At 47.0% G+C, this 14,789-nt stretch overlaps 1 protein-coding gene across 1 annotated transcript in view; it reads right to left on the bottom strand.

The window, feature by feature from the left end:
- The window catches only part of VHL (von Hippel-Lindau tumor suppressor), a 59,491-nt gene extending 46,871 nt beyond the window's left edge, over nucleotides 1-12,620 (bottom strand). The window contains exon 1 of the mRNA XM_085624479.1: nucleotides 12,340-12,620. Coding sequence (XP_085480605.1) covers nucleotides 12,340-12,532 — 193 coding nt within the window. The 5' untranslated portion in view covers nucleotides 12,533-12,620. The remainder of the gene's footprint in view (nucleotides 1-12,339) is intronic.
- Between the last annotated feature and the right edge of the window lie 2,169 nt (nucleotides 12,621-14,789).

Here is a 14,789-nt window from a genome sequence, read left to right on the forward strand (position 1 = left end):
GATTACTTAAGTAAAGTTAATTCGGACCATAACCCTCACATAGTGAGGCTGCGTGGAGATGAGGTAGGGCCCATCATGCGTGTATGGAGGCTGTAGCCTCTAGCGCTAGAAGATCCCCCATTTAGAGAGGCGGTTGGAACAGCTATTACTACATATTTTACAGACACACAGGTTCAGTGTCAGACGCGGGCCTACTGTGGGATGCGGGCAAGGAGACGATCCGGGGCCGGTGCATGGGCTAGAATTGATGTGTTCGCAAACAACTGGATAGCGAGATAACACATACTGAGAATACACTGACGAGCTTGGAGGCTGACCTAGCACGCGGCAGAAACACACAATACGCAATAGAGGAGCAGAAGCATGCGGAGGTTTTGGAAAGGCTGCGTTGTTTAAATTATGCATCGTACTCAGCGCGCGCACATGCGGCAGCGGACATGGCGGGCAGATTGCTGGCGCAAATGATTAAACAAGAGCAGGCGGCATCACCCATGCTACGCTTACAGTCAGCAGGTGGACACATTCTCACTAAGCAATATGATATGCACATAGAGTTCACAACGCACTACACCAAGGTATACCGTTCAGTGCATAAGGAGTGCCCCCCAGATCTGGACTCCTTCCTTTTCACCGCTGACAATGCCGCAGATCACATCCGAACAACTAGATGAAATGAATGAGCCGCTCTCTCTGCTGGAGATTCACGGGGCAATACGCTCCCTGGCCATGGGCAAATCGCCGGGTCGGAACGGATTCCCGACCGAATATTATAAAGCTTACCAGCAAGACCTGGCGCTGAAGCTTTTTAATATGTTTCAGGAGACGGGGACTCTACCTGGCACGCTGCGGGAGCCACTCCTGATATGACTGACGAAACCCAATCGATATGCGGAGCTTCTTGGCTCTTATCGCCCCCTGGCACTCTTGAATACCGATTATAAAGAATTAGCAAAATTGTTGGCAAGTAGGCTGACCTCACTGGTCCCGTCCTTGGTCCATCCAGACTAACCCTGGGCGTAGTTTGCGAAGTAGCGCTACACGTAGCTACTCGAAGTGCGCTACGCGTAGCTTCGCAAACTGCGTAGTGCACTGTGAAAGATGCTGTTCGCACTGATTGCACTGTGCCGGATACTTGTCCACACTGTGCAATCAGTGCAAACTGCATCTTGCACAGTGCAAGTGGTCGTTTTCTGCCGCTCTAGTAGATTTCTACTCGAGCGGCAGCTTTCTCAACACGGACTGGTAGTTTCTCATCGCGAGCATACGCGACCACTCGCAATGAGAAATCTGACCTCCCCGCGTTGAGAAGCTCGCCGGGAGGTTTATTTTCCACGCTCGCGATTGGCAACTTGATGTTGCTGATCGCGAATGAGGAAAAAGTCTCGCTGGGATGTCATTTTGCTTGCTCGCGGTCGCCAACTTGATGTTGAGGACCGCGAACAAGCAAAAAATGACTGCTACGCGTGCTTGCACTGTGCTACGTGCAATTCGTGTAGTGTGAAGTAGCGCAAACTACGCGAGCGTACCGTAGTGCTTTGCCCAGGCTTAATCCAGACCAAAATGGCTTTGTGCCCACACGAAGCTGAATCTACGACATTTCTTTAGAGTGGCACATTATTCCAGACTTACCTGGGAGTATTCATTGGGGCCTCGTGTTAGACCTAGAAAAGGCGTTTGACACCCTAGAATGAGATTATTTGCCGCGCTGCGCAAGTATGATTTAGGCGATGACTTCTTGAGTCTTGTTCAACTACTTTATACACAGCCGGTAGCCACAGTCAAAACAGGCCCATACTTGTCTGAACAGATTCCAATTGAACGGGGCACCAGGCAGGGCTGTCCATTGTCGCCACATCTCTTCGCGCTGGCAATCGAGCCCCTAGCTACATTGTTGCGCGGGTCACAAACAGAATGGGGGATCTCTCTAGGAGACGGTCAACGCGTGTCATTATATGCAGACGACTTGATGATATATGTTGTAGACGTCAGACTGCCCTGTGCAGTGGTGGAGCGCTCACTGCTGGAGTTGCTGCTGTCTCAGGACTACATGTTAACTGGGACAAGTCGTGCCTGTACCCGTTTTCGGACACTGTCCCGAACCCGCACTTAACCATAGCCAACAGACAGGTGCACTGGCAGCTTTCTCCATTTCGATACCTGGGCATACGCATATACAGAGATCCAACAGATTTGCAGGACGGCAATGTGTTGCTTGCCATTACTGCAGTGCGTGCTCAGATGTCTTTCTGGGGCACACTGCCGCTGACGGTCATGGACCGAATCGCTTTAGTTAAAATGGTGGTGCTCCCACGCCTATTGTACTATTTTGTAAATCTACGTCCCGCCTTAAGCTGACACTGTTTATGAACTTTGAAGTAGACATAAGAAAGTTTACCTGGGGCACATCGCGGAGTAGAGTAGCCATATCCAAAATGTATCCCCCGATAGCTAGCGGTGGTCTTGCACTGCCGCATATGGAGCAGTACTACCTTGCTGCTCAACTCCAATGGGTGGCAAGGTGGTTGAGAACACAGCACCTGGAGGATCTGGCGACCCAGGCACCTGCTCTTACACATTCGCAAGTGATCGAGCTGTTCCGCCCCAGTAGGAAAGGCAGGCCACTGGCCCAGCTGCTGCTGGATGTGGCCTACTACTGTTACCACCGCGGCCTGCAAGTCACGCGCAGCGTGATCCGGTATACGCCGTCACTACCTTTGGTGGGGCACACCTATGAGACACTGTGCTGTAACGGGAGCGGAGATGGTGCAGTGGAAGGAGGCAGGCATTACGACGATCGGGGATTTATACAGCGAGGGACAGCTGTTGCCTTTCGGGACGTTGACAGACGACTCGGACCTGCCACGGGGACAATTTTTGCTGCACGCAGCAATTATAGGCGCGCTGCGGACGACATGGGGCAACAAAGAGCAGGAACCACCCCTGTACCTAGTGGTGCAATATTAGCATGAACTGGGTACAGGCCGACATCTCGCTAAGTGGCTCGCTGCGACGCTGAGGACGCATACGGCACTGCAGGTGAGCGCTCTGCGCGCTCATTGGGAGGCTGATTTACGGCGTCCATTCGCCGATCGTGAATGGTTGACCTCACTTGAGGGTCCCGCCCGTATCCCACGCAATGCAAGATTCCGTCTTATTCAATATTACATAATGCATAGAGCCTACCTAACACCAGCCAAAATAAACAAATATTTTAATCGTACTGACGCTGACTGTCCGCGATGTCGGGAGCTGATTTACTCCATATGCTTTGGTCCTGCCCTGCTATAATATCCTACTGGGCAACTGTCACCACGACCCTGGCGCAGTGCACGGAACGAGTACTGAACTGGTCTTGGGAAGTTTGTATATTGGGACTACATAGCAGATCCCCGAAACATAAAGTGACATCTCGATATATAGATCTGGGACTCCTAGTTGCCAAGCTTTTGATTACACGGCGCTGGAAATTTCCTGACCCCCCCCCCCCCGCGGTGAATGCCTGGTTCCAATCGCTTCTCTGCTGGGCGCAGGCGGAGAGTGTGGCACTGCGTCGGGAGGATGGAGTGGGCATTCGTAAATAACCTCGCGACCAACTGGGATGCAATCCCGTCGGATTTCCACGCAACCTGGCGGGCTCAGACTGGGGAGCCCTCCTGTGCTATATGCGAACTAGTTTTGAGGGAACACTGATGGGTCCTAGGACCTGTACCATCGTCTGCGCCTAAAGCGTGCTTAGAGGGATGGGGATTGGTCACCGTCTGACCACTGACTACACCAGCTATCAGAGTAGGCGTCAAGACTAACATAATGTGGCAAACCTTGGGTGCTGGGGAACAGAGCGATTAGACTATCTGGGCGCGGTTGTGTAAACAAACTTCTGCAGCTAACAGACATCGGTAGTGCATTTTGTTGCTGTGATTTAATGTTGTAAGTCCAAATGTAGGGGCTAATGTGATATGTTTTCTGTTATATCAATGTTGTGTTACAAGCAGCCTCATCCTATACTTATCAGGTTTATGACTATATACTGAAAACACTGTTTCAATGGTTAAGCATTGAAGTTTAATTTAGAGATGTCTTCCTGGATACCTTGGCCCATGCGCCATAACTAAATTGTAATGCGAACACTGTGTGATTGTAACACCTGTATTACGATGGAATCTTATAACCTTTTTTCTGAGAATCAATTAAAACACATTTAAACAAAAAAATTAGGCTGTATAGATAAATTCTCTTGTATTGCTGTATTTCACAGAGGAGAGGTACATATCTTAAAGCTGCACTCATCATGCTTGTTGTGATGTAAACTACACCCTCAACTTGCAAGTGTTAGAATAATACCATGCAAGATGTGCCTCAGATCCCGAATGCAGATTCAGTAGGCATAGGTAGAAATAAAATAAAAGACATTGAAGGGAACTCCAAGCTTCATCTGATGGGATTGTGGATCGGGAGGGAAGGGGGGCAGGGCAGTGGCCCTTTTCCTACAATCTATTCTGGACCTACCAAGGCTGCAACAAAAAAGGAAGAATTCATCTCATTTGACCATATTTTATACCCATCAGCAAGAGCAAATGTTGAACATAATCAAACCAACTGAATTGACATCTCATTCACACTCCCTAATTGGAAAGGCTAAATGACGATTCATGCGGTCTTCCATTAAAACCTCTAATCTAGCCATCAGGACAGCTGGCTACACATACATTGATACATTTACAGTCTCAGTTAGGTGTGTATTTACAGCCTTCAAAGCAGCATGAATACACATCATTTAATGTTACACAAGCAGAAGCCAGCACACACCCTTATTGACTTATGCTGAAATCTGAGAATATGTACACAGCCTCGTTAAAATGCACATTCATCAGTGTTCAATTTATGGGCTGAATAAGCACACAATTCCATTGTACCCTCCCACAAGAATGAACAGTTAGCTGTTGAACAGCCACAGATACCTATATATCAACTCTCTGGACGGGTGCATGAACATACGCTATGTACTTCTCTAATTACAGTATAAATGCACATACACAACGGATACTATAAAGTGCCAAAAGTTAAACGAGACAGCACCACATGGTTAATTATACGTGCTCTTGGGGACTCACTGGTGACAGTATGAGAAAGCGGTGTGCTATATTGCCATTAGCTGCCCATCCTCTCCTTTGAAAAACACAGCTTTCACAAATACATGCTGTGGAACAAGCACTGGCAAAGCCAATAAGTCTCACCTATGTAAGGGCTATTCGCTTTGCCAATGTGTTTTAGCCATGCTGTACACCAGCGTGTTAGACTGGAGTGTTGTGAAGTAGAGTGGAGTGGCCTAGAGTTTGAGGGGTGGAGAGTTCAAGTGGAGTGGTGTAGAAAGGAGTAAAGTGTCGGAGAGTGGAGTGTGGTGGAGTACAGTGTAGCATGCATGTATTGTTAGTGGACTGCCATTACAGACAATTGAAATGACCATTACATCTGAACATACAGTTTTACTGACAGTGCACAAACGAAGTGTAGAAATGGCATCACCTAGTGTACTGATTTGTTTTGATTGTATTAAAATACTTGTTTCTACCACACTACCAAATTACAAAAAAATGTGCTTCATTTGTGCTTTTCTAATTCTGATATATTCTGAAAGATGTGCACCGTTCATTTACATTTTGTTGATTGCTAAGAATAAAAAAATAAACTTTCTTTCCCTGTACCAGGCAACATTGTCACATAAACCCTCGAACTTTGAAGTCGGAGAAAGAAAAGTAAACACCAAACTCCTTTGGAAGAAACAGCCTGACATTTAACCTCGGTCTTTGAACACACAGCAAATACGACAAAATATGAACAACATTTAAAGGCCGGTTTACAGAAAGCGAGGACTCGTGGTAGATACGAGAAAAAAATGGTAAACAAGCTTTACTCTAAGGGAGGGACGAAGATATGCTGGTCAGCCTAAAACAAATAATGCCAGCAAATCAAAAGCCCTAAAATGTAAGTTACAAACCACAAAGGCAATGGTAAGCAATGAGTGGAATGCATTTCCAAGGAAGCTTTCAGAATGCTCATGAGAAGTCATTTTGCAGCCAGACAACTGTGCTCAGTAGGCTTCGACCTAAAAAGCAGGCTTATGGGTTCTAGTTCTACCTTTCAGGTGACAAGAAATGTGTTAGAAAGCTCTCGACCCACAAAAACATAAACTTTGTCAAAGACTGTAGGTCTGTATGTGTATATATTTACTGAAAAAGCACTACAGTAAGAATAATAAATAATAAACACACTGAAATTTACCAGTTATACATAACCGACATAAGTATTACCTGCACCACCACAGATTTCTGATTATATCCATGATTTAATGTGAAGTTTTAAGCAGTGCAATTTATACTAACGTCAGTTATAGATAAATGATGAATTCTAGTATTTTATTTTGAAACTGTAGTGCTCTTTCAGTCAATTTCCAAGGTTTTTTTTAAACGCATGTTAAAATCTTACTATATTCTTCACCGATAACTTTAGCTTAACCTTTGTTGTTTGTCAATGATGGTCTATGTTTTTTTGTTTTTTAACATGAAGTGATATCTTATTATGACATGCTTGCAGCCAAATCCCTGCCCCACGCAGACCAGGCCCTGTACCCAAATCCCCGTGGGAGGCCAACTCTCCACATTTGTGTTTTTCTTTTTTAGTCCAATGAGAGTCCTATGTGACCACCTGGGGATGCGCTGGCTCCCACAAGACCGCGATGAGAGAAAAAAAAAAAAGAAAATACCTGTTTTGGGCTCTGGCATACATAAGTTCAACTCAGTAAAAGCTTCAAATTATGTAGAAGGGGCTGCACCCAGGAGAGCCAGTTATAAAAGTCACTGGAGAACTACCAGTACCTCGAACTAATCATTGAAGAAACCTGGTCTAGACATCATCCTTAGCACACAACAGCAGATGCATCAGTGGTGATTATTCTAGTGCTTACATACAAGCACTGGACAATAGAAGTGTCACAAGCATCTTACAAAGACACAGCCACTGATGAAATGAATGCAGTCCCCTCTCTGTTAAAAAAATAAACATTAGCAAAAACCAATAGGTTTCGCCTATGCGACATCTATTGGCTTTGTCAACTTTTTTTCCATTGGCTGCTGCGAACAATGGCTTGTAGTAATAGTAAAAAAAAATAAGAACAAAAATAAAATAATACAGCTTGACACGGACATGCCAGAAACTCTTGGAAGGTGCATAACATTGACAGGAAAACATTCTTAACCAAACATTGCTGGGGCTAGTGGGCCTCAACCTGGGGGTCTGAGGCCCTTCGCCTCTGTAGTGGCGGAGCCCATCATACTACGGCTCTGCATACTGGTCAAAGTGCAGCCACCTTAACAGTTGCAAAAACGAGCAGTAACAGGATACTCAGGGAGGTAGTGTGGTTACGGACGAGCTCACAGATCAACAATCACACAACACAATAAATGAATGTCCATCCCAGTGCTACTTTTTTAGGTCTTGCCTGGCGTAGGCTGCGCACATGCGCAGTCTTGCTGGCAAGATTTAATGATTTCGGGTATTTCTGTAAAGGGCATTAAGCCCCGCCCCTCTTTTCCATTGGCTGGCGTCACCGTTTATGCTAAACGGTGGCCAGCCATTGGAAAAGAGCTGTTTGTGATGTTTTTGTTCGGCTTTTTGAGCCGTCCCATTTGGACGGGCTTGTCTGCCTTCCGTGCGTCGTGAAAGATTTCTTATCTTTATGGGGCCATGTGTTTCAAACACATGGTCCCATAAAGACAAGAAAGCTTTCACAACGGACGAAAGTGAAAGCGGACCGTGCTTGTTTTTTTAAGTTGAGACATGCGCTGTTCTGCGAGGCATGTTTGTGGACTCCAGTGTCAATGAGAGTTTGCCACTCGCATTTCACTGCCGCGGTATTCATCTCGCAACTGTGAGAAAGCTTCAAACTTTCTAAGTGCAACATGTCCTCTATTAGCCGGTTGTTAATTCAGGGAGTGGAGCCTGCGCATAAAATCGGCGTTGGCGGGGGTGGTTGGACCCGGGCCGGAGGGGTAGCAAGCATCGAGGGACTCACACTCTCAGCATGGGATGGCTGCCGCGCATCTGGTCGTATCGCCGGCGCTGCGGGAGGGAGAGGCAGTGGCTGCATGCAGCAGTGTGCAGTCCCCTGCAGATGCGACCCCTGCGGAGTCACCAGCACAGCCCATGGCCACCAGGACGCAGTGTTGAAGACAGTCAGTACTTTTTTTAAATTTCATGTGCCCTTGTGTTTGTGCAGACAGTCCAAGCACAACACCACCGACTGCACGAGCACGCTGCTGTGCTAGCAGGGCTGCACCGGTGTGTGTGTCTGTCTGTGTATGCGTGCTCTGCCTGCCAGCAGGGGTGGACACACAACTCCTGTCTGCAGCTCTCTCCGGCCACCATTGTGCACCGAGCCACATAGCTCTTTTAAAGGACCTGCCTGTCGAGAAGCACCCCCTGTGCACCCAGAGTTTGGCGCTATTTGTGTTGTGTCATCCTCCTGGAGTTGTTGTTTTGGTCTCTTCCACAACCGCCCAGATGGGAGGCGAGCACCGTACGTTTGCAGCCGGAGTGGTTTGTCTTAGCTCACACGAGGACCCAGAGGGGTCCTCAGGAGGAGAGTGAAGTTTAAGAGAGGTGGCCTTTGTTAGAAGCGAGGCGCAGAGGCGCTGCTGTGTGGTCTGTTGGAGGCTGGAAAGTTCAGGCAGCCGGACCATTGCGTTTCTTGCACCCACCACCGTTCCTCGGCACTCGCCGCGAGATCGTGCCAGCCTGCATGCCAACGGAGGGGTCCAGCGCCAGGGAGCTGGACCACACCGCACCCCGAAAAATGCACACGGTGTTTACCTAACTTTCCATTTCAGACTTTGTTTTTGCAACAAGCTTTTTTTTATATAAATACTAAACAAACTCATTTGACGATATTACACCGCTTCGACGGAAAGCGAGCACTTCAGGTCAAAACTATATATGTAATTTCCTCTGAAATTAGACACTTGCCATTTTACACTCGTGCTGGTGTTATCACATAGCTCTGTGGCACCATGGCTCCAGTCCTGTACGCCTTTTTACCTACTAAGTCATTCTGGGAGCTGTAGTCCTTGTACTACCCGTTATTTGTTGGATTTAGGTACCAGAAGCCATTGGTTTGCATCACTTGGCAGTGTGGTGCCTCAGGGGCACGAAGACGCCTGATAATATTATACATGCTCTGTGTTGGCACACTCACATTTTGTGCTCTCCGGTTGATACGAAGGATTTTGCGTGTGCCTGTATATCTGCTCTTTTGGGATCTCCCTATGTAAAACATTATTCTTTGGGTCTCTGGATTTCGTAGTTCTGTCCTAGAAACTGCTGCAATGTGTACATGAATTTACAGAGCCTTCAATCGCCTTTACTTCAGGGAGCTAGAGTTAATTGCGATTGTAATGATACTGCTCTGCTAGATTTTAAACAGGTTAACCTAGCATTTGAGTCCCCTCGCTCTCATGCCTCGCAGAGTGTGTGCTCCCAGTTCGGATTGCTCATTGGGCATAATTTAGCAGGTTCTGAGCAGAAGGCGTTAAATCAGTGGTACAGCGCGATAAAGCCTCGTTACACCAAAGTGTTTTCTAAGAAAACAAGCATTTTCAATGCAATAGGCCTCACATTTACGCAAATTTGAGCTATTGGTATTGTAAATGACAGTGCTTTTTATTTGTTTTTAAAAACCAAAACATAAATAAAAGGCATTGCCATTTACGATGGCAATAGCTCAAAATCGTGTACTTGCAAAACCTATTGCATTGCAAATGCTTGTTTTAAAATGGATCCGTACTTTAATGCACACTAGAATGAATAACTACACACTATTATGTAAAAATGAAGTTTAGCATCTTGGGCACTATCAGACAGTGTTGCATCTCTGTCAGCTCTTCACCAATCATCTGCTTCGATCCAGGCTTGGTTTTCCTTTGGGTTTAGGTGGGCCCCCCTTCTTTTGGGGTCAGAGGTATTAGCGTGAATATGGCTCAGGCACCTATAGTCGCACCAATAGTGACTGTGCTCAGTATTTACTGCACACCCTCAGCCTTTTCAGTCTTACCACACATGGTGGATCAGTCCTTTTTGAATCAGTGCAACTGGCATGTTCTCTCTTCCGCAATTGTATTCTCTCTCCTAAGTGGTGGCATACCAGCTTTGCTCATACATCCTGCTAAGTCTGCTGGGACCACACTCTGGCAGTGCGCTCAGCAGGTGTGAAGGTGGCTGTCCTTGGTCGTCTTAGTCTTGATTGGACCTCTGATGGATTTCGCAGCAGTCCAAAGCTTTGGTGATGGTCATAGGTGCAGTCTCTTCCGGCTGTTCATGATGCAGGAAGATGTAGAGGAGCATGGGCAGACAGCCCATATTTAGCCATGCCCTGGTCAGTTACTCTGGGCAGACACAGCCTCACACAGATTTATTTTTTCTTGGCAGATGTGGCCACTTACAGACCGGTTACTTCTAGGCAAATGCCGTCAAGCACATACCAGTCTCTTCTAGGCAGACGCCGCCAAGCACAACCAGTTACTTCTGGGTAGATGTAGCCACACACAGGCTAGTTACTTCTGGACATAGGGGGCCACTCACAGGCCAGTTACTCTGAGCAGATTTCTAAAAAAGCTCTATGTCCACTCCCCTCACTTGTGTCTAGGTCTCTTCCCTTCCCCCTCAGGAATATCAGGAATTCTCTTTGGCTGTCTGAGAAAACAACCTAGCCTCCATCTTATGCAAAGGCTAGGCCAGGGTGTATCCAAAATAGATCCAACATGCCTCCATTACTGTGGGTCACTCACCTACACCATGCATCCTACGCACATACATGCAGGATGTCAGCATTAGGAAATGGGAAATTGTATAGAAGCTTAACTGTACATGAATGGGCCAGTAAGCCTCCATTCCAGTGATATTAACTATAAAGTTCTGATCACACCTGGGAGTTCATAAAACATGGTATGCTGCCAGCATTGCTCTACGTACTTAACCCATGAAAGGGACAGTAGTCCACTGTAAGTCTAGGAGTGCAAAAATTGGTCCAACCCTCTATGTCACAGGAAAAATCCAAGTCCTCACTCATGGCAAGAACAGGCCTAGGCCTCTGCACACGCGCTAGGTTAGTGTGACACTAGGGCCAAAATTTAAAACAAGGATACAGAGTATACTAAGGGCAGGGGAAAATGACTGTACGCCATTAAAGAGACATTCCGGTCCCAACACATTCTTGCCTCGAAGTGAACTGCACCTCCAGTTGAGAAAGAGCTATACGCAAGCTTACAGTCAAGGGTCTGTGGGCGATAATGTTAACCTAACGGCTGTGCATGTTACACAGGGGTTTAGGTCAGAAGAAAATTAATTCGGTGTCTATATTGCGTCCTTAAGAAATAGGTAAACATCAAATTAGAATACACAATGTTATTTATGGTGTCATCACAAGCATGTTTTACTTTTGACTTGTATGGAAGTGTTTTCAATTTCCTGCGTGGAGAAGTTTGATATTACATGTACTTATAAAGTATTTTGTTCAGTTACCTAGACAGAATTTTTTTTTCTTTTTTATTTCTGGTCATATCGCATCATTGAAACGCAACTTTTATCATTAATGCTCAGTTGACAGAGCACACGCTGTTAAGATCTGTGTGTTTACCTGGTAGTCTCCCGTTACATAACATGTTATCAATCCATCCCTCCTGTAGTGACCGGCCGGTCACTGTTCTAGTGTATTTTTTTTTGTGCAGAATTTGCTGAGTTTTATATAGCGCGAACTTGACCCGAATCCAATCAGGTATCAGAACGCTTTACATAGCAGCAGTTATGTTATATGAGGACACACATTCATTTTTTTTTGTTAGGCACGGGGAGATGAAGTGATTTGCCCAGAATCACAGTATATGTTGTGCCAACTACTCCCCGAGGGCTGGCTTACACTCCACCCAAATCCCAGGTTAGACTGGGTACATTTATAGCTGCATCAAAATAGTCTAAGTAAAGCGATATGCATAAAAGCGCTAAATCAAGTGTTCAATTTAAAAAATACGTAGCCGTTACCCTTTGGGTAGCATTATTACTCTGTGTTTGTTTGCAGGCTTAAAATCCGAAGTTTTGCTTTTCCATTGTGACTCTACACAATAGATCAAAGAAATAATGGAAATAACACAGGAAATTATGCTGTACCCATGCACGTCCAAGAACGTGTAGAGAACTCTGCGGTTTGGAAAGTGTATGGACTCGCAGTCTGCATGAGTCCATGAACACTCTGCCCTGCAGAGATGAACCACGGGAGACCCCAACCCATGGACTCACGCAGGTAGGTGTCAATGTGCAGTCCCCTCCCGGGAGGGATCACCCTGTAGTCCGTCCGCTCGCCGTTGAAATTGATCCAGACGGGCACGACCTTACGCGGCGAGAGGTTGCAAAAAGTAACCTGCACCGGATGGCGGGTGTTGATGGAGCGGAGCAGGGGCGGCACCCCCGAATCCGAGGCTGGCTCGGGCATCGTCCCACAGGTCGGCTTCAACTAGGTCCCGCTGCGAGAGTCCCGGAAACACCGCCAAGTTCATTTTTTGATCCTGGCCTAGGAAGTGAATACGCTCCGTCCAGTGTCGCGCTCGGCGGCCATCTTGGAAAGGAGCAGAGCCCCTCACAAAATCACTATATTTATAATCTAGTGTATTTGTTTCTCTTTTTAATCACAACCACGGCTTTAAGTGGCATGAAAAAAAGTGGTATATAAGAACTAGGAATCCTTTCCAAGAGGCGTGATTTACATAATTCAGGGCATGGCTTTGACCAATAAAGTCCTGTGCTTCTCATAGCCTATCAGTTGACTGGCATTTTAGTACCTTACTTTGAGCTTTCTATTATTACATCGACACAACTTATACAGTAACAGATATGGACACAAAATAAGCCAAGCCTATTGGCAGGCGTGCCAAGTTTCCCAGGTCCATGAGTAATGTGCTGCTCTAGGTCTCGTTTTTAGGTCTCGGGACCATCCGGTCTGCCGAAGGCAGAACCGGAAGTCGAGAGATTTAATGACTTGGAGAAGAGGGGCTTGAACCAACCCCTCTTCTCCCCTGTTTTCCATTGGCTGGCCTCTTGAATGCTGGCCAGCCACTGGAGAAGAGGTCAGTCATTCAGATCAGGCCCCGTCCTTTTCGGATCGGGGGGCGTGTTTTTTGCAAGAAGTCTCAAGGAGGAGACAACAGCAAAACACGCCCCCGAATCCGAAAAGGACGCTGCCTTTCTCCGAGGCATTTCTGCTCTGCCTCGGAGAAAGGCGGTGGTGTCCAGCATCAGGTTCGTGCAGCTCGCAGCTTCCTCCTTGTTTACTGTGCAAGGACGTCCGACTCGGAGACTCCAGTTTCGCTTTAGACACGCCAGCCGGCCTCCGTGGTTACCAGGGGACAGCATTAATTCTTGGTCATCAAAACGCAAAGTAAAAAAAAAACGGATTTCTCAACAATGGTTTCCACTCTTTTTGGGCGACCTTATGCACCCGTTTTCCCTGCCTATGTCCTCAGTATGTAAAACTGAAAGACAAATACAGCGAGCTGACAGAGCAGGAAATTCTATTCACGTGATAAATCGAGCATTTCTAGTCAAACAGAGGCGTCAAGTTACCTGCGCGGTGCACATTTACCGACTCCGACTCTGACGCTTAGGTGGTGGTGCCGGGGGTAAGGAATACTATTTTGGGGGTGCTGCCTCCTGGGGTCTGAGGAAAGAGGTCCGCTCACGTGTGCTTTGCTATCGTGTGGGGTGTTAAAAACATTCCATTTAACATGCCCCGGAAATAAAAGCCTTTTACGCAATGCCCTTCGGCACATTCAAAGGTAGAAACGGGCGGGTCCTTTTTAAAACCCTTTCTACAGGTGAGGGGTTTATGAGGGCAAAATAAGAAACAACAAACGAATCCACAAAGGATGTTGCTCCAGCGCTTTCAGCGGAGGAGAAAGTCGCCACGCCCCTCCAGCGTCCAGCTTCAACTGTAAGTCGCAGGAATTTGTAGCGCTGGGCGTCATTTATCCTGTTTCTAAACGCTTCCAAACTGAACCACGATTGGCCCGGATCACACAATGTGGTCAGGGGAAGAAGATGGGATTTGAAACCACGTTTTAATGCTCCGCAGTCATTAAAGTGGCCACCAGACCGTAACCCACCACCACCACATTCCACCCCCACTGACTGAACGCAGCCGGGGCCACGCCCACCCAGCGTGCTCCTTTGTGTTCCCTCGTCAGTGACTAGAGCTCCAGTTCTTTGCAGCCTGTACTTAACCACACTTTGAAAAGCCTACGTCCAGACCCTAGCGTAAAGTTACTCCTGTGTAATTGGACAAACTCTTAGCGTACAATTGTGTAGGTGTAAATAGATTACACCAGGTAAGTATCCTTTTCTGAATAATGTGTCTTATCTTTATGGACAAAACGTGTTTGTGAATTTGTCACGCAGACTTAACCACTACCTAGCCTGGCTGGCTGATCCGAAGCTGACCCACGTGTATTCTGCACTTCTCAGATTCCATCTCTCAACCAAGGCCTTCCCCTCTCTGGGGGTAGTGGTGCGCGAGCCAATGACGGCTTGAGCATGGTTCCAGTCAGATGTCCACCACTGACTCGGCCTGAGCTCCCCTTAGTGCCTCGAGCCTAAGAGAGCCGAGCCCAGAAGCTGTGGATTCTACCTCCTGCATCCATGCTTGCCCTTTCACCTCATTCTCCGGGCCTCTCTGGGTGTTCCGGTTTAGGGGCTTC

The sequence above is a fragment of the Triturus cristatus genome, chromosome 9 (assembly GCF_964204655.1).
Source record: "Triturus cristatus chromosome 9, aTriCri1.1, whole genome shotgun sequence".
In the NCBI taxonomy this organism is placed as follows: Eukaryota; Metazoa; Chordata; class Amphibia; order Caudata; family Salamandridae; genus Triturus; species Triturus cristatus.